General features: G+C 38.8%; 1 protein-coding gene and 1 long non-coding RNA gene across 5 annotated transcripts in view; one reads left to right on the top strand and one right to left on the bottom strand.

Annotated features, from left to right (window-relative positions):
• pbx3b (pre-B-cell leukemia homeobox 3b) overlaps nucleotides 1-1,981 on the bottom strand; it is a 227,389-nt gene extending 225,408 nt beyond the window's left edge. For all 4 annotated transcript variants that reach the window (XR_009442762.1, XM_048558818.2, XM_048558817.2 and 1 more), the window contains exons 1-2: nucleotides 1,010-1,981; nucleotides 781-854 (exon numbers count right to left, since the gene is read on the bottom strand). Coding sequence is in view for 3 of the 4 variants with exons in the window: in XM_048558818.2 (XP_048414775.1) it covers nucleotides 781-854; nucleotides 1,010-1,209 (274 nt within the window). In the remaining variant the exon portion in view is untranslated. The remainder of the gene's footprint in view (nucleotides 1-780; nucleotides 855-1,009) is intronic.
• Nucleotides 1,982-3,786: 1,805 nt separating this feature from the next.
• Nucleotides 3,787-8,952, top strand: LOC125465564 (uncharacterized). The gene is made up of 4 exons (XR_007250278.2): nucleotides 3,787-4,325; nucleotides 5,061-5,138; nucleotides 6,220-6,327; nucleotides 8,578-8,952. It is a non-coding gene; the product is annotated as an uncharacterized LOC125465564 (long non-coding RNA).
• The last annotated feature ends 15,897 nt before the right edge of the window (nucleotides 8,953-24,849 follow it).

Here is a 24,849-nt window from a genome sequence, read left to right as displayed (position 1 = left end):
GTAATTGATATGCAGTTTTAAAAAAAACAAAATGCCGTTATCTTTAAAAATTATCCTCACTGTACGGGAGTTGAGATGTTGTTTATATCGAGTTCAAAATCTATTGTAGGTAATCTCGCTTGTGCACAAACGCAAGGAAAACTAGCTGCTGTGAGGGTGAAAGCAACACGGTCCAGTCTACCATTGTGCAATCTAGATATATTTTCTCATAATTAATGCACACTGAAGTATTACAAACTATTCCGTAATTGACTGCCTGAATGCATTTTGTTAGATTTTTACAATATTACATTTCCCCAAAACACTGAACTCTGAATAACACTACTAGTAGTATCTCCTACCGAACGCAATCACTCCAAATTACTGCAGAAAACAAAACATAACACATCCGCTTTCAACGTGAGAAAACCCATTCTGCCACAGATATCGATACGATTGTCATTTTTTCCAATTAAAAGTCCGATCATAGTTTAGTTTGTAATGTAAAATCTTACACACGCTGCCACTTTTCTACTCCGCGTACAGCAAAGTGCGCCAAAGGCGGCTCTATTATAGATGCCAAGGGCGATTATGTTATGGATGATATACGAGCATTTTAATGTACATTTCATTTAGCATCACGGTTATGAATTGTTAAATTTAGTGAAGCATTATTCCAGTGAACAAAATGAAATAGGAGAGAAATAGAAATCAAGATGGCGGTGCACATGTCGCTGGAGTTCAGCTAGCAGAAGTATAACAGTGTAGCGATTAGTGTGTTAAAATTAATTGGAGCTGTACCTGTTTTCTCTTTTATTTCGCACAGGACGCTAAACAAGGCTGGCTTCATTCTGTGGCAATTTAACGCGTGTTTCCTGAAATATAAAAATAATAAGTAATTAACAAGATTTATAGCACTCAAAGTCAAAAATATGGCGGCGAATTTGAGCGCTAAAGACATCAAAATCAGACACAAGGAAAAGAAAAAAAAAGAAAAAAGGAGAAAATGTTTTTTTTGCGGGCAACCAACTTTGCTTGTGCTTCGTCCAGACTCTGGTCAGTGATGGTCATGATCTGATGAAGGATATCCCCGATGTCTTGCTTTCTTCCGTCGCCGTCTGCACCTTCATGTCCTTGCACATGTGGAGGCAAACCCATGCCCCCCTGTACCGAGTGTCCAGCCAAGCTTACACCGGGATGAGTCTGCATCATCCTGGATTGATCGTCCATACTCTGCCGCAGCAGTAACACAGAAGAAATGAAACTAGCACAGGTACCACCGGAGCCGAAGAAGACAGGGACAGTTGCTTTGAGGTGCTTTCAATTCCTTTTACAAACTTGTCTATAATTCCCCCTTTTTTAACAAAAAATACAAAAACACAATATAGTAAAAAAAAGCTACAAGAGCCGGTACGCTGCGTGTGGATGAGCGAAAAATAATTAAAAAGCAAAATCCAAGATCATAAAAATATCTATAGAAACAAGATCAAGTAAAAGTAGCTGCCTCTTCAAAAGGCAGAAGGGAAATAATAAAAAAGAAAAAGATCATAAAAATTATTTGCACTGCCCCAGCAGTGAAAGCCAGATCAATTTACGAGCCAACTCTTTATGTTTTGATGGCCGCTTTGGTAAGGGATTGACAGACTGCCAATGCCACTCACTCACTGCAGACGTGTCAGAGTTTAAGGGAAGGAAAAAATATATATATAAAATGCAAACTCCGCCCTCAACAGGGCGGCCCGTGACTGAGATCCTAGTTCCACACACACGCCACCGAAGCCCGGCTCACTCACTCACGGAGCTGCCCTGAACCCTTAGTTAACGGTTACCATTCCTGTCAAACAACCACACACACTGAAGGGAAAAAAAATCTTTTTCCTCTCACACACTTTCCCTTGTGTTGTTTTATTATTTTTTATGCTCCCCCTCCCCCTTCTCTATTTATTCTTTAAAAGCGAAGTGATTCGCTTCTCTCGCTTTTTAATCCATGCCTCCGTGTCGCTCTAACTTGATGGCGGAAATGTTTTCTTTGCGCTGACGTTCCCCCTTCCCGTCCATCAAAATGAAAATACGCCCTCGCCGGTCACCATCCAGACTGACGGCACGGCTGACCAATCACGAATGGAACTCTGGTGATGTCGGCTCAATGGCGAAGCAGGAGGGGCGGGACTCCACCCGGCGCCGGGATCAGTTTGTCGAGCTGTTAAGGAGGCGGGGAAGGGGCGGGGCTTGTGGTTTAACGGCCGACAACTTGTGATTGGTTCGTTTCGAAACGGAGCGAGGTTCGGTACGCTGACGTCAGCTGCATGCGGCGCAGCCCGCTAGTTGCCATGGCAGCAGACGACTTTATTGGGAGCGCTCTATTGTTGCATGGTGGCCATCTCAGGCGCTCCGGGCATCAGCTGCTGAGCAACAACTCAATGGCCACGCATAAATATATAAAATATATAAAAAAGACTTGGAAGTTATTAAAATGCTCAAACTAACGACGAAACACAATGGGTTTTGCGCAAATTGATAAACGAGTTGCATTGCATTATCTGTGAAGCGACAGTACTTTAGAAATTCGCGGAACACGCAAATAAAATAGTTAATTGTAAGGTATCGCAATTTAAATGTATGTTGATAGTTTCGTATTATACGGAATTGCTCAGTGCATTTGGTGTGTAGTTGTTTTCTTGTAATGAAAACTACATGTGATTTTATATTCAGTTGGAGTTTGGTTGATGAAGCTCGAAACAGCGAGATACAAGTGTAGTCCTATTGATGGTGCTTTGAACAGGACCAGCCTTATCTACCTTTAGAAATCTAAATTTTTATTCATGGTGTTTCAATTCAACATCATGGATTACACCAATTTAAGCAAGTTATCGGAGAATTTAAGATTATATCAATATGTTGTGGTTAATTTCGGATATGTTGTGAGCACCAAAGAGTTTGTTTTAATTAACTCAAACTATTTTTTAAAGTACACACATTATTATCCTTATCTGCAATGTTTTATTATCAGACAAGGCAGTCTACACATTTTATTCCTAAATTACGGATCACTAGCATTTTACAATGTCTATTCTTAATTTCTTATAACACACTCAGATAAAATCAATCTGCTTTTCCTAACGCCAAATTCGATGGTTTAATTAAAAGCCAACATATATTTTCTGTAAGTTCCTCCCGGTAACTTAGACTAACACGGCTGATTAAGTTTCTTAAACGAATTGCCAACTATAGATATGTCTTCGATTTTCAGAATATAATAGACTCTATTTCAGCGCGCAAGGACAATGTTACAATTGGAGATGAATCATCTCTGAAAATAATTTGAATCTTAATTGTGTGTTATCCTATACTGATTACAATCTCCGAAATTGTAGGTATTAAGGTTCGAAAATATCCCTTTCTCAGCCCTAATTTACGAACTTTGCGATCAAGTTTCATTGCAATTAATAATTTATTGTAATTCATATTTCTACTTAAATTGTCACGCGTAAAATGCTAGGAAACATCGTTTATGGATTTTTCACTTACTTTTGATATATGTCTAAATAAGTGACGGTACAGAGGCGCCAGTTGCAATCTTCGTTGCCACTCAAGCAAGTTTGGTACACAGCTGATGTACTTACCTATAGTATCAGATCGGAAAGAAGCAGCCTTGGATTGTGCTAGCGCCAAATTTATGGCCTTACCTTAAAATAAATAAAATGATTTGTAATTACATATGACACGTGTTCACTGAAATAAACAGTTGTGCAAATAATGTTGCCTTTCTGTGAGACTGAAGCAAGATAGTTCGCTCGTTTGTGGTAAACTCAGTGGACAGGTATTACAACTGTAGCAGCATATTCCAGATGGTGCGCCAAGCCGCAGAAGGCTACCACTCCCTATTCACATTAATTTATTTTCTTATTTCTCTCCTTGTATTCTTTCCCTCATAGCTACCTTCAACGCTTTTCCTTTAAACTAGGAGAGGCAGATGCGCAAGGCTATCAACTTCTCCCTGATTTTCAATGGATCATCCAGCAGGAGGCAATTATCCTGAAGCAAAATGGATAGACGGTGGCGTCGATTCTTACTCATCGTGAAAACACATATGAAAAGTAGAAAAAGATACGAGACACATAATAACAGTGGGATGGCGTGAGACTACTTCAGCTATAGCGTCTAACCATTAGACAGTGGCTTGTGCCAGTATGACTGATCTGGGAAATGAATCGATTGAGTAGGTGCATAGGAACGAGAAGCAAGAAGGTTTCGTGTTAGAATTCCATTGGACAGAAAATTTATCTAAATGTGAATAATACAGAAACCACTTTTTTGTGCCAAATGGCATTGATTTCACTTATTGCGTAAGTATTTTAGCAGAAATACCGTAACATCACTGTTTATGTTGTGGTTCTTTAGGTTTTTCAAAAAAGAAATTAATGAAGTTGGATTTCAGAATTTATATTATGAAAATTATATGCAGGATTACGTTGGACACATTTGCTGAATTTTCAAACAACCAAAGTGAAAAAATTGCGTAAAACTAATTCACTGGAAGTAATCCGTAAAAAGGCTTTGGTAATGTTAACTTTGCTAGCATCATAGTCATTGACTGTAATTTCTTTGGTCAATCTGGTACAGTATATCAAGGACAAAGGTTCCTGCAACCTCAAAATGAATGACAGCCTTTATAGCTATAGTTCAATAGTACAATATTTTGGGGCAAGATGATTAAACACAGGAACATTTAACAGTGAGTGATCTTTGCATTATTCAGAAAATCCCAGGTGTTTGCATCTTTCCTACATTTTTTTCTTCACCAGACAATCTTGAATGGTGTTATTTAGCCTGAAGAGATTCAACAAATCAAATAAAAAGCAATATGGGCTCCTTGATAATTAAATCAGTAAATAGGCTGTTGGGGCACGCAAACCAGAAATGTTTTGTTGAAGCTACAATATACCTACTCTGTGGTAAATCATTTGGTTTCAAATGAAATGAAAGTATAGGTGTTACAACTCAAATGTCAGGTTGGGGAGAAAGGGAAAACTTACTAAATATCAATTCCTGATTGTTTTCTAATTACCCTGTACTTATAGATATCAGGTGATGACAGAGTTGACGCCTATCCTAACGATCGCAAGGCTCACAACACAATAAAACACAGACCAAATTGAGTAAGTTATGCTGTTGTCTGTTCTTAATTAGCCATTGTCTCCAGAGAATGCCAGACATTTTCTAGGTTGGAAAGAGACAAGTGCTCAGAGCTTGAGGAACATCACTCTGGACCAAGCATGACTGACCAGAAATCTGACTTGCTCTTAGCACCTACCAAGGCCCCTGGGCATGTTGAAAAGATTTACAAGAATGATCACACTGTTTGGCTGCCTGTAAATGCTCCTACCTTGGTCAACAACTCCTGGAGTAGGTCTTGAACCTGGAGTTTCTGGCTTGGGTCCTGTTCAAAGAGCACTTTAACATTAATTGTATTTTCAGATTTTTAGGGGAAATCAACATTGAAATTCAAACATTAGGTTGAACATTTCTGTTCGAGTTTATGAATTTTTAGTTACTAATCAGAATGGAATATTTCAATATCTGGCTATAAGCTCTAAAACTAATGTTTTGAAACTTTTGTTTGTAATACATTAAAAAGCATAGACATTTTAAAATCTCAATAAAGATGTTCATCCAAATTCCTCGTTATGTGGGTTTCTCTTCTTTTCAACTAGGCTGTATCCACTTATTATATCAGTTTATTGTATCTTATTCAATATTTTTCCTTTATGCTATGGTCTGCATCTCCAATTCATCAAGTTTGCGGACAGGTTTTGGATTCAGTTTCTGTTTCAATGTGTATTGGTTTCAGTAGTGTAACTAACACTGTGGTTTGTTTCTGTTTCACAAATAGATGTAAAGCATAATAACACCCACAGTTAATGCAGTATAATGTTGGCGTAATACATGGTGGGCATACAGTTGTTCTGCACCATTTGTAAACATCCTAGTAAAGTGGAGTAACTATTATATATGTGCATGCTTAATAGTATTATATTAATATTATTATACATCATCCATTATTTTAACAAAGCATCAAAAAATTAATTTAAATGCATGGCCACTTCCATAAAGCAGCACATAGAGAATGTCAAAAGAAAATATTAAATCTTTAACTGATGTTGCAACAGGAACTTTTTTTAGCTTACAAAATATTTGAACAAAAGTTGTGTTCATGACTAGTCACATTTTTTTTTTCAGCCATCAACACAACAAATTTTACCTGCAAAAGAAAAATTGAAATTATGCTTCTGACCACAGATACAAATAATGGTCCCAGCTTCCAAATGCACACAATGAATACAAACTGTAAGTATAGAGAACATACTTTTTATCTCCTTTGAATTTTTGATCTTATCAATTCATCTTTCCCATACATACGTAAACAAATAAAAACATTGTACCATTACCTACTCAATACATGTGTGCAGATGATTTTTACTTTAAAACAAATCAGAATGAACAAATCTAAGAAACTTGGTTGTGACTCAGACACCCAACTTGGCTTGGGAAATATATTTCTTTGGTTGCCGGTTGTCCTTAATGCTACATCAGGTGAAGTCACAATTTTGAAGAGTTCTAGCACTCTATAGAACAGTATCTATAGAACTGTACCACCATGCTGAGATCCTCAGAAGAATTAACAACAAAGATGAATTCTAAAATTAAATAATAAAACATTGTACATTATTAGGTTATATATTGTGCTTTATATGATTAAAATAGTCAGGTAGCATCTCTGTAAATCACAAACTCAAAAGATATTTTAACACTCATGATTCCATTAATAAAAAGCTAGTACAAATTAAACCTTTGTGTTTATTTTGCTTATTGACACTTTTGAACATTGCTGAAGTTTGATAGGCTAAAGGTTCCATTACATAGAGCAAAAGGCTGTTATTGTTCTAGCTCAATAAAAATATTTAGAAAAAACTCTATTCACATTTGTGTTCTTAACCAAGCTGCAGGTAAGGGACACATAGTGTGCTTCTTCGGTAGTATCCTCATAAAACATTCATTAGAGGGCCCTCATTAGCCCTTCATATGTACAAGTGAGAAGAGTTCCTATCCCTGGGTGATGCTCACAACCTAATGATTGATATAGCCCAAACGACTGATGACAACAACTAGATATACTGTGCACTGGGACTTAAGACTACAGCCAGTCTGGCTCAAGATAAAACATGCTACCACATTGACACAAACAACAACCTAAAAAGTGACACTTGGTTAAGAAATTATCTTAATTAAACTGCTTTGTGGCATTATGGCTAATAACCAAAATTATATACATGGAAATCATCATTTACTGCATTTTCTAGAGAAACCTGAATGACGGACCAATACTCAATATAGGATGCATTCAAATGTTAAAACAATAGTTAAGAAATCAAGAATTTCTGTATACAAGATATGTTTACGAGACATCAAATTCTGGTTCTAAAAAAAGGCCTGTAGACTTTTAATATATTTAACTTCATAACTGATTACAAAACGTCAAAAGTAGACAACTATATTTTCTCAACACTGCCTTTTTAAAATGATGAAAATGACAATGCTGTAGTCAGGTTATTCTTAGAATATCAATGTGTGAGAACAAAGTCAATCCCTCATCCCTGGAATGGTCTCATGCAAAGTCATGGACAATCCACAACAAGGATGAGTCACAACAATCGCTAAATTTAGCTCTTAGTTTCAGGTATAAGAGTCAAGCCATCTGGTTATCCATTTAAGAATTAGATATGCGAAAATAGAGAGAGGAAAATGTATTGTAAAAGTGGATGATCATAACAATATTTCATACATGTATTACTTACAAAAATATACATAGAATTTATATGTCATTCAGAATTCAGAACATTTTAAAATTGTGTTTTATTTCATTCTTAAAACCAGTTAACTGTTTTAATTGGCACCCAACGTAAAACTATTTTATTTTTCCTGTCTTACAACATAACATTACTTCAACAAACTTTAAGTAATCACCCTAGCTACAGTATATTTTACATTTCCAGAATCCTTACATCTGACATAGTTTCATGAGGTTATCATTACTCTTAGCTCACCACTCTATAATTGCCAATGTTTATAAACAATTTCAAGTGTACAGCTCTAGTTTTTTCGCTTTTTGGATAACCACAATTCATAGTGTAATAATGATCTGACATATGGTCATTTGTTAAACACTCCTTAAACTCTTAAAAAGTTACATATTTGATTTGACAAACTATTCATTATTTTGAGCTTTATTATATGCAATTTATTTTGTGTTCACATTTCTGATAGACTTCATTAAAACACAATGGAGTTAATTTACAGACAAAGTGGAAAACAGACATTAGCAGATCCATCTTTTTAGACACTACTTAACTTGCACTTCCATAATGTGAAAAATCATCCCATGTTGTTTAGATTGATATTTTTAGAACCAGAATGTACCTAAAATCCCAAAGCAGATCTTTCAGGGATAAATGTGGAATTTAGTATGGGAAATGAAAATCATTGCAAAAATTTTTATTCCCAGTTCCATATTTTACAAATTATTTGCTTCTTTTTCAGGTTCTTGTGACAGATGATAGATCTTTACCAGGGCCGCTAAGAGCTGGGTACTTGAGTGAATGAGAGAATTATGTGGAAAACTCACCTGTAATGTGTTTTTCTCCATTTGGAGAAATTCCCTCAAGACTTCTCTAATTATATGGCATCTCAGATTGGAAACTTAATGAGCAAGGAGTTTTGGTTGAAGAATTCCTGATCTACTTTTCTATGATGCAGCTCATGGTTTCTGAATACACATTTTTCTTTAAGTTATTGCTTTATATATATTCACACCAGAATTTTCTCTTTGTGTTCATTCCTCCTGGTGTAGAGAAAGACTGCATTTCTATTTTACTGAATTTGCATTTGCCAAAGGTGTGATTATGGGATGTTTATTGGAACAGTTTTGCTGATTACTAGTTAAATAGTCCATTGTTCTGTTAAGTTTTCCAGTTGAGTTAAAACAAATCTTCTTTCTTTGTTTGTATTTTAACTGGGGTTAAGAATAAAGTATGTTTTGCTAAAAACTGAGTAGTGTGACAAATCAAATTACACAGCACCTTAAACATGCCTTTAAAAAAATAAACGTTAGGGTCTAGGTTGTCTCCTTGATATATTTGCAGAGAGTTTGTTCTAGCCTATAACAAGAGGCTTATATAATCATGAGGGGCATAGATGAGGTGAAAAGGAAATATCATTTCCCCAGGATGTGGAAGTTCAAAACTGGAGGGCATAGGTTTTAGGTGAGAGGGGAAAGATTTAAGACCAGAAGACCATAAGACATAAGAGTGGAAGTAAGGCCATTTGGCCCTCAAGTCCACTCCACCATTTAAATCATGGCTGATGGGCATTTCAACGCCACTTCCCTGCACTCTGCCCATAGCCCTTGATTCCTTCTGAGATCAAGAATTTTTCGATCTCTGCCTTGAAGGCATCCAACGTCCCGGCCTCCACTGCATTCCATGGCAATGAGTTCCACAAGCCCGCCACTCTCTGGCTGAAGAAATGTCGTCTCATTTCTGTTTTAAATTTACCCCGTCTAATTTTAAGGCTGTGCCCACGGGCCCTAGTCTCCCCGCCTAAAAGAAACAATTTCCCAGCGTCCACCCCTTCTAAGCCATTTAAAAGGGGCCTGAGGGACAACTTTTTCACATGGGGGGGTGGTGTGTATACAGAACGAGCTGTCAGAGAAAGTGGTAGAAGTAAGTACAATTACAAGTTTAAGAAGACATTTGAACTGGTACATGGATAGAAAAGGTTTAGAGGGATAGGGGCCAAATGCAGGCAAATGGGACTAGTTTAGTTTAAACTTGGTCTGTGTGGACGAGTTGAGCTGAAGTGTTTGTTTCTGTGCTGTATGACTCTATGTCATGATTGTGTGGCAGACCGAGGTGTGGTAGTGGGTTCACTTTGTTTCGAATAGGGAAAGATGTGATTGGCAGTGTGATTATTTGAATGTGGAAGCTGGTGTGGAAAGTGAGGCTAAGGGAGTGGGAGATAGGTTAGACATGATGGAAGTGACTGTCATATTTCTGACTTTGGGCTTCTGCAGTGTTCCAGGGAAGGTCAACACAAGCTCAAGAAGCAATATTTCATCTTCTAATTAGATATTTTACAGCCTTTTGGACTCAACATTACGTTCAACAATTTCAGAGCTCAATCTCTCCATTTTTTGGTTGTTTTTTTAAAATCATATGGCGGTCTCAATCTCACTTTTCATGTTTTAGATTTCAGGCAGAGCTTTCGTTATTCAGCCATTCACACTAACTCATGAAAAAATGCTATGTTTCTTTATAACAACTGTTACCACTTAGAATGCCTTTTGTTCCATGCTACCTGCGCAATTTAATCTCTCCTGTTCCATTTATCCCAGATTTTCCCCTTTGTATTTCCTGCAGTTCCCTCTTTCAAGAACAAAAAAAATTATATATTCCTTCATTTCTTAAGATTAATGCAATTTGAACTGTTAACTCTGTTTCTCTCTTCATAGATGCTGCTAGACCTGCTGAATCTGTTTTTATAATAGTTGTATCTTTTCCGTGATCCAAAAGGTAGTTCTAACATTTCATGACCCTAAACTCCTTTCATTAGCATCAGTCCACTCAGTGCAAGTCTTAAAAGTAGCTCAGTGGTGTGGTATGAGGCCAGCCAGTGTTTCATTAGCTAATAGAAAATGAAAAAAATACTCAACTTTTGAGGAAGCAGTGATATTTACTGTACAGCAATCTTAAACTTTAATCATTAACAAGAAAGATTTAGTCAAGATGTAATCAAGCTAATAGCAGAAGCACTGATCAAAATATACAACAGCAACTTTATTGTAAAGGGAAACCTTGTATGTTGAAAAAATAAGTGTGCTGTATGCAACCTAGTACCAAAATAATGAACATTTTATCTGTTACATTATTCCATCTTAACTTTGTAATGAAGAAAGAGTCTCCATCAGTGTTTTATTAATGTGGCACCCAGAGTCATTGTCAGCTACTAAAGGCTTGAAGAGCTGTTATTTGAGAAAAAAACTGCTCCATGGTCGGTCTGAAAATAGATTATAAAGGCAAACCTTTATAGAATGTTAAGGAATTCAAGACAAATTCTATATATGTCATAGGTTTCCCATCACAGCAGTGGAAAATGCTGCAGAATTTCTGAACATATTTTATGGATTGTGGGTGGACAGACTGCACTACCAGAAGGCAGTAAATTTTAGGAAATGAGATTTCAGGGATTTGTAAATACCGTGTAGTGTACAAAGTATTATAGCATCTTCTTTTTACGTACCCAAGTCAATTTGCTTTCACCATTGATAACTTTTCCCCCCTCCAGAGCTGCCTCAAAAAATAATTGGTGTGCATCAGAATGTAAATTGACTCAAAAAATTTAGTCACTTGGAGGTAGAACAGATTTATTCATTGTCCAGCTGAATTTGCGTAGATTCAGCACTATCCAGGGAGCTGCATACTCAAAGCAGTGCCCAACAACTAAATTAATGACCATTCATCATTTGATCGGTTTTGATCATTAGGAATTTGTTTGATATTTTTGAAGCTTTTGTCCACCAACTGTTGACCATTTATATTCCATGCCAAAATTCTCATCAAGTTGTAATATCCCACTCACTAATGTCACACAAATATGGCATTAAAAACCTAGTAGTGCTTAATGACATGCAATATAATGCTGTATAGTCCTCATCACGCCTGCAAAAACACAAGAACTCTCACAGTTTAAAACTTTTGATTAGATTAGATGTACTTAAGCTCAAAATTTGACCTTTAATCTGTATATTCAAAAAAATTACTAAAATTTAGCAGTGTGCTTGAATATATGCATGCAGGTTTGATTTCAATACTCGACAAGATTAGTTTGTTTTGTTGTAATTGGGCCATTTTAAGTGACATTTTCAGCACAGATCAAATTTATTTCACTTCTTCCAGCCTTTAATCCTTCTTTGGAAAGAAAAGAGATGAGGTAGCTAAAGACTTTCACCACCTTTAGGATGGTTACCTATTCCTGCTGATATCTGACTTTCAGTACAATCAAATTGGAGCCTTTTCTGCCATCTCTCTGTCCCATATGAAGAACTAACTCAGTGCGGGAAGTCAAATGTTCAAAAAAGAAGCTACTATATGCCATGAATGTTCTATGAATTGTGTCCCCCTCTGCATTTACTCTTCCATTATGATAGACATGCAAATAACCAATAGACCCATTTACTCAGTTAAGTTTATTGATCTTACCCATTTCAATGTCTAGGTACAGGCTTCAAAAAAAAATCCAGTGTGTATGTACAATTAAATTGTGGTGAACTTAATCTACAAAGACTTGTTAATTTTGCTGATGTTCACTAACCCATTCCACAGACATGGATTAAAAATATGGCAACATGAATTCAGCAATAGGGAACCATCGTGGTCAATTAATATTTTACATACTGGAGGAAGAGTTATAGCGGAGTTTCTGAGGCATTAGTATTTGGGAATCATGTATTGCCTGGGATATATTAGTTAGCTAGATCTTGGTATACACAGGAAAATTTCAAAGTTTATGGATGCTACAAAACTTGAAAACACCAAAATAAAGAGGACAGTGCAAAACTCCAAGAGGACTAGACAACTTGGTGGCGTGAGTAAATAGGTGGCCGAGAGGTGTGAGGTGATGCATTATCATCAGAAGTACATGGACAAACAATAGAAAATAAATGGTAAAATTTAAGAACAGCCTCTTACCCACTGTAATCAGATTTTTGAATGGACCTCTTTAATGTTAATGTTGATCTCTCTTTCCACCTCCTTAGCAGCTGTAACATTGTATCCTGCAATCTGTTCTGTTACTTTGACGCACTTGTATGGCAAAATGTGAGTGTAAAGCATGTAAAATAACACTTTTCACTATTTCTTGGTACATGTGACAGTAATAAATCAAATCAAATCAAATCAAATATTATACAATACCTAAAGGAGTGCAGAAGAAAAGGGATCTTGGTGTGTCTGTGCAGATGCCACTGAATATGACAGGATAAATGGAGAGAGCAGATCATAAAGCATTTGGTATCCTGGATATTATTAAGATCAAGAATACAGTTGCATGGCAGCAATGCAGAGCTTATACAAGACACTCCTTAGACCTCAGCTGGTGTACTGTGCACAGTGTATAGCTCTGCTTCTCACCCATCCCTTCCTCCCACCCCAAGCCGCACCTCCATTTCCTACCTACTAACCTCATCCCACCTCCTTGACCTGTCCGTCTTCCCTTGACTGACCTATCCCCTCCCTACCTCCCCACCTATACGCTCCTCTCCACCTATCTTGTTTTCTCCCCATCTTCGATCCGCCTCCCCCTCTCTCCCTATTTATTCCAGAACCCTCTCCCCATCCCCCTCTCTGATGAAGGGTCTCGGCCCGAAACGTCAGCTTTTGCGGCCCTGAGATGCTGCTTGGCCTGCTGTGTTCATCCAGCTTCACACTTTATTATCTTGGATTCCCCAGCATCTGCAGTTCCCATTATCTCTGACACTAAATCTGCACTTCTTCTTCTACAGTGATTCACAAACATAACACATGTGATGAAGGAAAATTCTCAAAAGGGGTTCCAGTCTGGAAAGCATTAATTGGTAGTGACATTGAGGCAGTCAGTTGAGGTATTCAAGAGATGATTGTTTGAATAGAAACTATGCAAGGGTATCAGGAAAAGCCAGGAGAATGACAATAACTCATAATGCTCATTGGACCACAGATACAGTCAGGTTGTGTCAATAGCATGCATCATTACAAATTTGCAAATGTGGGATCCTTACATTCATTGTTAGCATGGATATTCAATCACTTCTATCAACTTTAACATCTGATTTATGTCTACATAGGTCCCAAAATTAACATATGGAAAGAGTGTAGACCCCTAGATAATTGATGTTTTCCCTTTAGAATGTCATCCTGTTCTTATATTTCCATTGACTATTCTTTTTGGACTCACAACTCAAGCATGTTTTAGTAAGGATGAGCTGATATGCCATGTTATCTGATTAGGTCATAACTGCACTCAGATAAAAAGTACGTGAAAGAAAATATTTTAGAATGATTTCATGATCACAGTTATTGATTCTCTTTGTTGCAGAACACTGGCACAAAATGTATTTCAAATCTTTGTACCGGTCAGCACATTTCCGATTCATCCCCAAATTTACTTTAGCCAGAATTCTCTTGTCCATTATAAACAAGTGAAGTTGTTATTTTTAAACATTAATTTTTTTTTTGTTAACACTGGTTGGAAGAGAACTCAAAAAGTGCAGTTTTCAAATAAAAGTTGTTGCAATCTCAGCCCCAACAACTAAGTTTAGCTAGAATCTCAATGAGGACTGATAAACTTATCTAAAAGTAGATGATATTTGGGAAGCCCAAATCCTTGGCAGGGCAAGATCACAAGATTCCACAGGCTAGAAAACAAAGTTAATAAAAATAACTTACAGTGGCTACCTCGGAATCATACAGTGCAGTGGCATTGTCTCTGCTTCTAAGGCAAAATATCAACACTCAAAGTCCACTGGATCCAGAAGTGTCATAGCATATCTGACGAAGTTCATTAAAAATATCCAAAATAGCTACCTTATACATCAAAATCCAAAATCAGCAGGAGGTAAATACAACTAAAGCAACTCCTTACATCAACATCCAAAAATCAACACGAAGCAAATGTGAGTTAACAAACAAACTTTGATCAAATGCAGTACCCAGCACATTGGTGTGACCAACCCATCTCATGCAGTTGTTAGCAATCCACCCAGATACCAGAAATTACTGCAAGTCACAACAATCTGAGAAACACTCAGTCTTCCTTGCAGTTTTCTGCTAACATCGACTGTCAGTGTACATACTCATGAGCACCTGTGTCCAGTTTGAACTGGCCTCAGGATCCAAGGTAAATCAGGGCAAAAGTGAGGCCAAGTTTTTTTAGGAACTGAGCTGACTAATCCTTTATCCCCTTCATTATCAGGTCAGACTTTCTGAAGGTGCTGGGAACATGATTCGGAGGTGCCGAGCATGTTCTAAAACTTGATTAGAGAGTACTGCCGAGGTGAAGAAGGAACTGGGCATGTGGGAGTACTGACCCCCTCCACTGAAGATTTAAACCTGACCACCAGGGATGAAGTACTTTCAGTGTTGCTATATTTAGTACGGTTCTACACAGTTCCCCAAGCTTGTGCCACAGGGGTCACAGAAACCATCTTCAACTTCCTTTGGAGGTCAAAGATGGATCACCTCCACAAGGCCACCATGTTCAAAGCTCTGGATGAGGGGAGGGGAAGAACATACCTAACATTTCCCTCACCCTGGTGGCTACCTTTGCATATAGCTGCATACTGTACATAGACTTTTGGTATGCAAATGTCAAATACAACTATGCACTGAGGTTCTACCTATCCCTGATGTTGCAAAGAATGGATCTGGCCATGCTGCTGTAGAATGCTCCAAATAGTTGGAATGTACATACCACTTGACTGCCATGGAAACATTTGTACGAGATCTTTGATCACAAATCCATCAGACGGTAGTCAGCATGTAATATCCTGCAGGGAAAGGAGAAAATCAATCCTGTCAGGGCATTCCCTGAGTATACTGTCAGAGATTTGGCCAAATGTCTTATCGCCAGAGCTTTCCATAAGATGAAGTTTGGCTAGAAGTGAGGTGGTCACCACCTGTCAAATCCTTCGTGCACACCACTACCCTCTCAAGTTGCTGCAATGATGAAGAGGCTGTTGTACATCTCTTTCTGAAATGTGTCTTTGCAAAGAAGGACTGGGCAGACATGGAGCGGTTTTTTTTGTCAAATTTTGTCCCGACTAATTCTGTGACACAGGATTCTGTGCTCTATGAGTTGTTCCCCAGGATGTGCACAAATATCAACTGTGTCTGGAGGTCCATTAACTTGGTGAAAGAAATTCTTTGGACTGCCAAAATTTGTTGGTCTTCCAGTTCAAACAGTTGACCTCAACAAAGTGTTGTAGACTGGCACAGTTCAAGGCCCAGAACCACATGCTAAGGGGTGCATGAAAGTTTGGGGCAATTACCATGAAGGCACAGTTAGGAGAGGCTGCAATCTAAAGCCTTTCTGCCATAATGAGGATCTGCTGTGTTCAAGGTCCTCTTGCTGCTTTCATGTGAATGTAAACAATTCCTTGTCGTATTTAGTAAAGGCTACTTTTTTGTAATAAGTTGGAGTTCAACATGAAGAACACCATAATTTCACTGTACTTTATGCAATGTTGGAATTGAATTGCTTTGTATCCATATATATCTTTGCAAAACTAAAAATATCTTCCTCTAGAGGATTTCAACTCCTTACTCTTGAGGATCTGGCTTCTGAGCTCCAAATTGGAGCACCTGCTCAGCTCCTGCTACTTTATTCTTGTTGATCAGGACTTTGGTGGTCAACGATGAATCTGGGCTGGTGACCCTAGATGGCAGTTGGTGGTGAGGGACTCAGCTCAGTGTGGGGAAGAGCATGCCTTTTTGGGGAGGGCCCAGAGTGGAGCAACTACAGATGATGACTAAAGAAGGACCGTAATGTTAAAATTTTAACTTATTTCTTTAATTTTTAATTTTGTACCTAGGTACCTTTGTACCTAAGATGGTACCAGGAATGGTGACTTTGTACACTTTTCACTGCGCTCCTGTACCCCTGTACTTCAGTATATAAGACAATAAACCCAATTCTAATACTAATTTTAATTCTGCTTTCCAGCACAGACTAACTGGTGAGTCTCCAACTCTATTCTCATGGAGCCAGCATGCGCCATCCCTGCTCATGCACTGGAAATCTCAGTTATCATTTCCAAACTCTTAAATACTTGCCACCACTTCACTGTATGATACCCCTTTTTAGAGAGCCCGCCTGACGTCTGCAATTCACAGCACACTCCTGATGTCCCAAATGGCAGTCCCTTTAAATATTTAAAGATTTAATGTGGGGAAGGGCAGGGTCAGTTAGAAAATCAGCCACATGATGCACATGTGCCAAGATACATGGCCTGCTAGGACATGTAGTCCTGTGTCTTCAGTTTGGGAAACAACCAGCGCCAGTGAATTAAGTAAACTTTGAATCTTAATAAGCTATTCCCAGAATGCTGAAACTAAAATTGACTAATACACTCAAATTACATGGTTTGAATACAAGATATATTTGTGGGGCCAGATTTTATTCAAAATTATCAACAGCCTCTATTCATACATTCTTTACAATTTTTTGTTCAATTTCACTTCTGGAACTTTAAAAAGACTGGCATTTCTTCTGTCATTAATGTTTCATAATCAGCTTTTTTCTTCCTTCATTGGACGTGGACATGCTTTATTGCCCATTCCTATTACTTTTGGAAGTTTTTTTTATATTCGTTCATAGAATGTGGGCATCACTGGCTGGACAGCATTTATTGCTGATCCCTAGTTGTCCTTGAGAAGGAAATGGTGAGCTCCCTTCTTGATCAATTTCAGTCCACGTGCTAAAGGTTGACCTCAATCCCTTTAGGGAGGGAATTCCAGGATTTTGATTCAGTGATGTGAAGGAACAGTGACATAAATCCAAGTCAGGATGGTGAGTGGCTTGGTGGGGAACTTGCAGGTGGTGGTGTTCACATGTAGCTGCTGCCCTTGACTTTCTATAAGCAAATGGCCGTGTATTTGGGAAAGGTAGTTTGAGGATCTTTAGTGAATATTTGCAGTGCACTTTGTAGATAGTACACACTGCTGTTGACTAAGGTAGAGGGAGTGGATTTTCGTGAATGTGGCGCCAATCAAGTGAGCTGCTTTGTCCTGGATGCTACCAAACTTCTTCAGTGTTGTTTTGTAGAGTTGCACTCATTGAGGCAGTGGGGAGTTGCCTTCTTGAAGTGGTGCAGTCCATTTAAAATGAGTAAAAATTGGAAATTAAACATGGCAGGAGATATAGAAGATGGATTTGGATATACTACCTTTGGGAATGCCCTTGTTTCGTGATCCTTTGGAAAGAATATTTTTCCTAGGATTTATCTACAATGCTATACTCATTTTTTAAATTGGCTGACAGCAGACATTGGATATTTTTAAAAAGACTATTTTTAACTGAAATAAGGACACTGGCTGAAACTGAAAAATTGCATCACTATGCAATCCACAATCCAATTGCAAATTCACGGCTTTCATATGGTCTATGTGTTTATTCAGGACCGTCATACCTCCCTGAAATTTATACAACACTGGTCCTGACCTCGCATTGACAATGCCTGTCATCTGTGCAGGGCCATTTCCGTGATTCTTACACCAAACCTCATCCGTTGTATCAACCTGTTTCTCTCGCTTGGCGGTGACTTGTTTCCGCCACTGATGTTCCTGATTATTCCCCCCACTGTTCCAGGTCCTGGAAGATCAGATTTAACCTAGTGTGGAGTCTTCTATTCATGAACAACGCTGTCTGTGCTGTCCCTGTAGTTGCTTGTGGGGAGGTCCTATCAGTCAAATAAGAACTGTGACAGCTTGGTGTCCACCAAGGCAGCAGGCTGTCATCTTCAAGCCAGCCTTCAAAGTTTTGACTGCTATTTCCACCAGACCATTGGATGATACCAAATGCCATTCGACTTTAGGAAATACCCAATCTTTCTGCTGGCTAACAATGGCTCATTATCTGTGAATAACAATTCCAGGAGTCCGTGTATTAAAAAAAGATGCATGAAATTTTTCTCTCATTGTTCCTGTGTTTGATTAATGAACTCAATGCACATCCAACCATTATGAGTGGGCTTCTACAATGACGCAGAACATTGAGCCCATGAAAGGAACTATATAGTTGATATGCATCTGAGTCCAAGGTTTAACCAGCCATTCCCAGGAATATGGGGCAGCTGCAGGTGTTTTACCGTTAGTTTAAAACCCGCAAAGGTGAAATGACCCATCAGACTTCAAAGTCCGTACAACCAGTGCTGCCCATTCTGCGTATTGGACTGGTTTGATCATTCTTTCACTTTCCAGCCTTCTGATTTCTGCCTTTAATTTTGCTGGTAAGGCCAATGGCACTGGGTGGGCCTTGCAGAATCATGAAATTGCTTCCTGGTCAACATGTAAAATGGCCTTGGCTCCCTGGACATTCTTGGGAGACCTCCATGTATTTATTTAGGACTTTACTCAGGCAGCCATTTTCTAAATGAAAAATGTTGACCCAATCAAAGTGAATCTCTTGCAACCAACTGCTCCCCATCAAGCTCGAGCCCGAGTCTCTTACTGCAATGAGTGGCTACTGAACAAGCTGCTTTTCATGTGACCAGGCCCAAAGTTGTACCCTTAATCTATAAATGCCCCCTGGTATAGGTTCTCAGTCTAGCTGAGGTCTTGTGCAAACTTAAGGGCTGGGCTCCAGGGTGAATTTTGCTAAAAATTGATTCTGTGATCATTGAAAAGGCTGTGTCGGTATGAACCTCCATTAGAATTGGATGACCATTTCAGCAGAGGTTTATTTTGAATGGGTCTGATTTGAATGTTGCTAAGCAATTCAACTGTTCCAAACCAGATGTAGCTAGACTTTCCAGGACATGAACTCTCCTGGATACCTTCCTGGATAGCGGCCTATGAGTCATTTCATTCAGTTTAGGTCTAGCAGGACTCTTTATCTGTCTTGAGACTACATACAGGTCGCATCTATAATGGCTGGCAGAACAGAATCCTGTAGAAAATTTTAACCATTTGGCTGAGGCTTGGCTTTGCTTTGGGGTTTTGTTGTCAGCAGACCTAGAATCCCTCTGATAAGGATATGTTCTGAGTGAGGCTATGCAATTACCTGCACTCAAGTGATGTTCAGTTGAACTGACAAGGGTGTCCAATCCCATTTGAATATCCTGCAATTCATATGCATGTTTTTGCGTAGTTTCATCATTAATCCCACATACCAAATGGTCTCTAGGCATCTCATTGAACATTAAATCAAAGTTACAGGCTTCTAACAGTCATCTTAACCTCGTCAAAAATCCCAATATGGATTCCTCTAGTTCTGAAATTTCCAAATAAAAATGATTGTATTTTAGAATTAGATATAGTTTGGGGTCATAATATTCCTTGACCATGTCCATCAATTCTTGAAAGCTTTTGGTATCTGTTGCCTCAGGAGCAGTTAGGCTCCTAATAGCAGAAAAATATGTGGTTCCACAGGCTGTCAGGAGAGTTACTTGTTATTTTTTATCTGCCACATCATCACTTACCCAGAAAAAATACCACATTCTTTCCACGCTGAAAACAAAAAATGCCGTAAATCACAATGGATCAGGAAGCATTCATTCAGAGAGAACAAGCTAACATTTCAAGTCTAGATGACTCTTCATCAGAGCTGACGTGAAGTATGGATGGAAAGCATTTATGCTATAGTGGGGGGCGGGGTGGAGTGCTGGGGAGAGAGCCTGCTGGTAATGCAGATTAAGTGATTAGAATGTGAGAATGGCAGAACATCTGTGTGTCTAACTGCCAAATCAGTGAAGAACAGATGGTCCCATTAGGATGGGGGGAGGGGAGAGAGGACGTGGTGACAGAGAATGCAATAGGTCAAATCCAAAGAAAGGGAAGGAATGGGTGTGCATTCACAATCTGGAGGTGCTGAACTCAATTTTAAGTCCAGAAGGGCCCATTATTAGAACATGTGCTGTTGCAGTCACTCAAGCCATTATCCTCTTCATCTGGAGGTCTAAAGTAGGCTGTGCCCACAGCGACACTACGTACAAAACTGCATCAAGCTGTACATAGACTTTCAGGACACAAACATTAAGTATCACTTTGTACTGATATTCTACCTAATCCAGTGTTGCAAAGGATGATTCTGGCCTCGTTGCCAAAGAACACTCAAAGTAGTTGGAGCACTGTGTATCCCCTGTCCATCATGGAGAGCTTTGCAAAGAAAAACACCCTCGACCACAAGTCTATGAGGAAGTGGTCAGATTGAAGCATCCTTGGGACCCTGCAGGAAAAGCAAATGGTGGATCCTATGGAGTTGTTCCCTTAGCAGACTGTCAAAGTTATTTGGTAGAATGCCTCATTGCCATAATTTTCCAACAAGCACCAAGATATCTCTCTGCTGGTGGTGAGAAGGGCATTACTTGTGAGATTCTTCGTGTGCACCCAGATTCTCTGCACCCTCAAAGTGGCTGTTAGGGGTGGGGGGGGAAGTAGAGACTATTGCACATCTCTTACTGGAATGTGCCTTCGCAAAAATAGTCTGGTGAAAGATACAATGGTTTTTGCTGAGATTCGTCCTGAGCAGCTCTGTCATGCAGGATTGTGTTCTCCACCATCTGTTCCTCAAGACGCAAATCGAGACAGATCTCAAATGTGCCTGGAGCACCATCAACTCTGCCTTGAAGGCATCTAACGTCCCGGCCTCCACTGCACTCCGTTGAGTTCCACAAGCCCACCACTCTCTGGCTGAAGAAATGTCGCCTCATTTCAATTTTAAATTTACCCCTTCTAATTCTAAGGCTTTAATTCACGGGTCCTAGTCTTCCCACCTAACGGAAACAACTTCCCAGCGTCCACCCTTTCTAAGCCATACATTATCTTGTAAGTTTCTATTAGATCTCCCCTCAACCTTCTCAACTCTAATGAATACAATCCCAGGATCCTTAGCCATTCATCGTACGTTAAACCTACCATTCCAGGTATTGAGAAGCAGGAAGTTAGAATTTGGCATTTGTGAAATGCTGGAGTTGCGGGGGGTGCACGTGAAGGATTATGTGGTCCCTTTAAAAGGTGATACGCTTTTTCTGTGCTTAGAGATTTAAAATGGATGTCTGTAAGCAGCAGCTTGAATGTTTGCAAGTACACAGAGAGCACTTGAATTCAAATATTTGTATCAAAAGTCCGTACAGTTAGCAGGCCAAGCAGCAGTTTTTCCCAGACAACAAGTTTTGAATTTAGTCAATTAATTTGAACCAGGTACTTAGATACCAAAGCCAATTAAATTTAAATATGATATTTTTGACGATATAGGACCAATTCTACTGTAAGAAATTGATATGAGATGAAGGAAAGAAAGGAAAGAGACATTTGGACAAAGGCAGCAGAGCAAACTGCCATCCACCAGAGCTAATAGCCCTCAGCTCTCAAGAGAGTATCGCTGGCTTTCTCACAATCTCCTCTGAGTTTTACAGAATGCACCATGTAAATAACAAAGGTATCAACGGCACATCTAGGGCATATCCCTGACAGAAAAATTGACAGAGAAGGCACAAGAAAATTCCGGAAAACATGTAACCTGCCTGTAATTTCAAGAGACTAAACTCTTCTTTAAATATATAAATGGGACTTGTATTTATTGAAATAGCATACCATTAGAATCCTATTTTATTTGGGATTAGTTAGTCATTAGAAGGAATTATTCATTTGTTAATTTGTTCACTGCTAGAGTTAGATAACTAAATTGTTACTTGTTGATTGTAAAATGAGTGTCAGGAATTTGTTTTATTTTAGCAGTCGAAGTTGTTACACAACTTCTCACAATCCTTTCACAGATTATGAGGCAAGATACTCTTCTTTGGGCATTTCGGTTTTAGTTCTCAAAGGAAGAAATATCCTCTGTTTTATAACACTAGTGACTTTAAGCAAAACACACTTTACTTTTACACTCCACATAAAATACAGACAAAAGTAAAAGAAAAAAATCTGGTTTAACTGTAACCTTGCTGGAAAACTTAACAGAATACTTGATTATTTAACTACTAAACAGCAACTGTTCTAACTTAGAAATATTCCATAAACGCACCCTTGGCAAAAGTAAATTCAGGAAAATATATTGTCTCACATGTATTTTTAATGGGGGAACACAACCCTCAACTTTTGGCTATTACAGAGAGAGGAAGAACAAATTCTACATTTGGCTTCAAAATTGTAGCAGCAACTGCTACTGAAGGCTAAAACTAAAAAAAACCTGGTTCTGTGAAAGCTTGACCCCATCCATTCAGGCTGCTTCTATTGTCGCAACTTCAAAATAAAAACCAAGTCCTCACAAGCTGTTTACTTTATTTGCCTTGGAGCAGATTGCACAGCACCTCTGTCTCAAACTGTATTGTCTTGTTGGGCATGAGCAATCATAAATAGCAGAATTTTTTAATCAAGATGGAAAGTGAGGTAGTTGATTTGGAAACTAGGGTGCTGAATTTTAATAAAGGAAACTATTATAATATGAGGCATGAGTTGGCCTTGATAGATTGGGGAGAGTTATTTCAATCGTTGACATTGGATAGGCAATGGCAAACATTCAAAGAATGCATGAAGGATCTGCAACAACTGTTTATTCCTGTCTGTTGCAAAAGCAAAATGGGTAAGAGGGCTGGCCCATGGCTTACAAAGGAAATAAGAGACAGTGTCCAATCCAAGGACGAAGCATACAGATTGGCCAATAAAAATAATATGACTGTGTATTGGGAGCAGTTTAGAATTCAACAAAGAAGGACCAAGGGATTGATTAAGAAGGGGAAAATAGAGTACAAAAGTAAGCTTGCAGGAAATACAAAGACTTACGCTGAGAATTTCTATAGGTACGTGAAGAGAAGAGATTGGTAAAGGCAAATGTAGGTCCCCTACAGACAGAAACAGGGGAATGTCTAATAGGGGACAAAGAAATGGCTGAGCAACTGAATACATACTTTGGTTCTGTATTTGCAAAAGAGGACCAAAATCAGATACCAGAAGTGTTGGAAATTGCAGGATTTAGTGAGAGGGAAGAATTGAGGGGGATCAATATTAGTAGAGAAATGGTGCTGGGAAAATTGACGGGATTGAAGGCAGATTAGTCTCCAGGGCCTGATAATCTACATCCCAGAGTACTTAAGGAAGTAGTTCTAGAAATAGTGGAACCATTGGTGGTCATCTTCCAGGGTTCTATAGACTCTGGTACAGTACCTGCAGATAGGAGGGTGGCTAATGTCAGTCCAATATTCAAAAGGGAGAGAGAGAGAAAACAGTGAATTATAGGCCAGTGAGCCTGACATCGGTAGTGGGGAGAATTCTCAAATCCATTATCAAGGACCTTATAGCGAAGCATTTCAAAAGCACTGGCAGGATCAGGCAGAGTCATGGACTTATGAAGGGGAAATCATGTTTGACAAATCTGTTGGAATTCTATGAAGATGTAAATAGTAGAGTTGACAAGCGGGAGCCAGTCAATGTAGTATGTTTGGACTTTCAGGAAGTGTTTGACAAAGTCCCACATAAGAGATTATTGTGCAAGGTTAAAACGCATGGGAATGGGGGAAATGTATTGAGACAGAGAGAAAACTATTTGGCAGAGAGGAAACAATGTAGGAATTAATGGGTCCTTTACAAATTGGCAGGCAGTAACAAATCAGGTGCCACAGGGATCAGTGCAGTGACTCAAGCTATTCACAACATATGTTAATGATTTGGATGAGAAAACAAAATGTAACATCTAACAATATACATATGATTCCAAGTTGGGTGGGAGGGTGAACTGTGACAAGGATGTAGAGATTCTTCAGCATGAGTGGGCAAACCAATGGTAGATACAGTATAATTTGGAAAAATCTGAGGCTATTCACTTTGGAAACAAAAACAAGAAGGCAGATTACTACCTGAATGGCTGTAATTTGGGAGAGCGAATTGTGCAGCGGGACCTGATCGTCCTTGTGCACCAGTCACTAAAGGCAAGCATGCAGTTGCAGCAGGTGGAAAAGAAGGCAAATGGTATGTGGACCTTCATTGGAGAGGTTTTGAACACAGGAGCAGGGATGTGTTGCTGTAGTTGTACAGGGCCTTGGTGAGACCACACTTGGAATATTGT

Source organism: Stegostoma tigrinum, chromosome 29 (genome assembly GCF_030684315.1).
Source record: "Stegostoma tigrinum isolate sSteTig4 chromosome 29, sSteTig4.hap1, whole genome shotgun sequence".
NCBI classification, from domain to species: Eukaryota; Metazoa; Chordata; class Chondrichthyes; order Orectolobiformes; family Stegostomatidae; genus Stegostoma; species Stegostoma tigrinum.
This window is presented reverse-complemented; position numbering and strand designations above follow the sequence as displayed.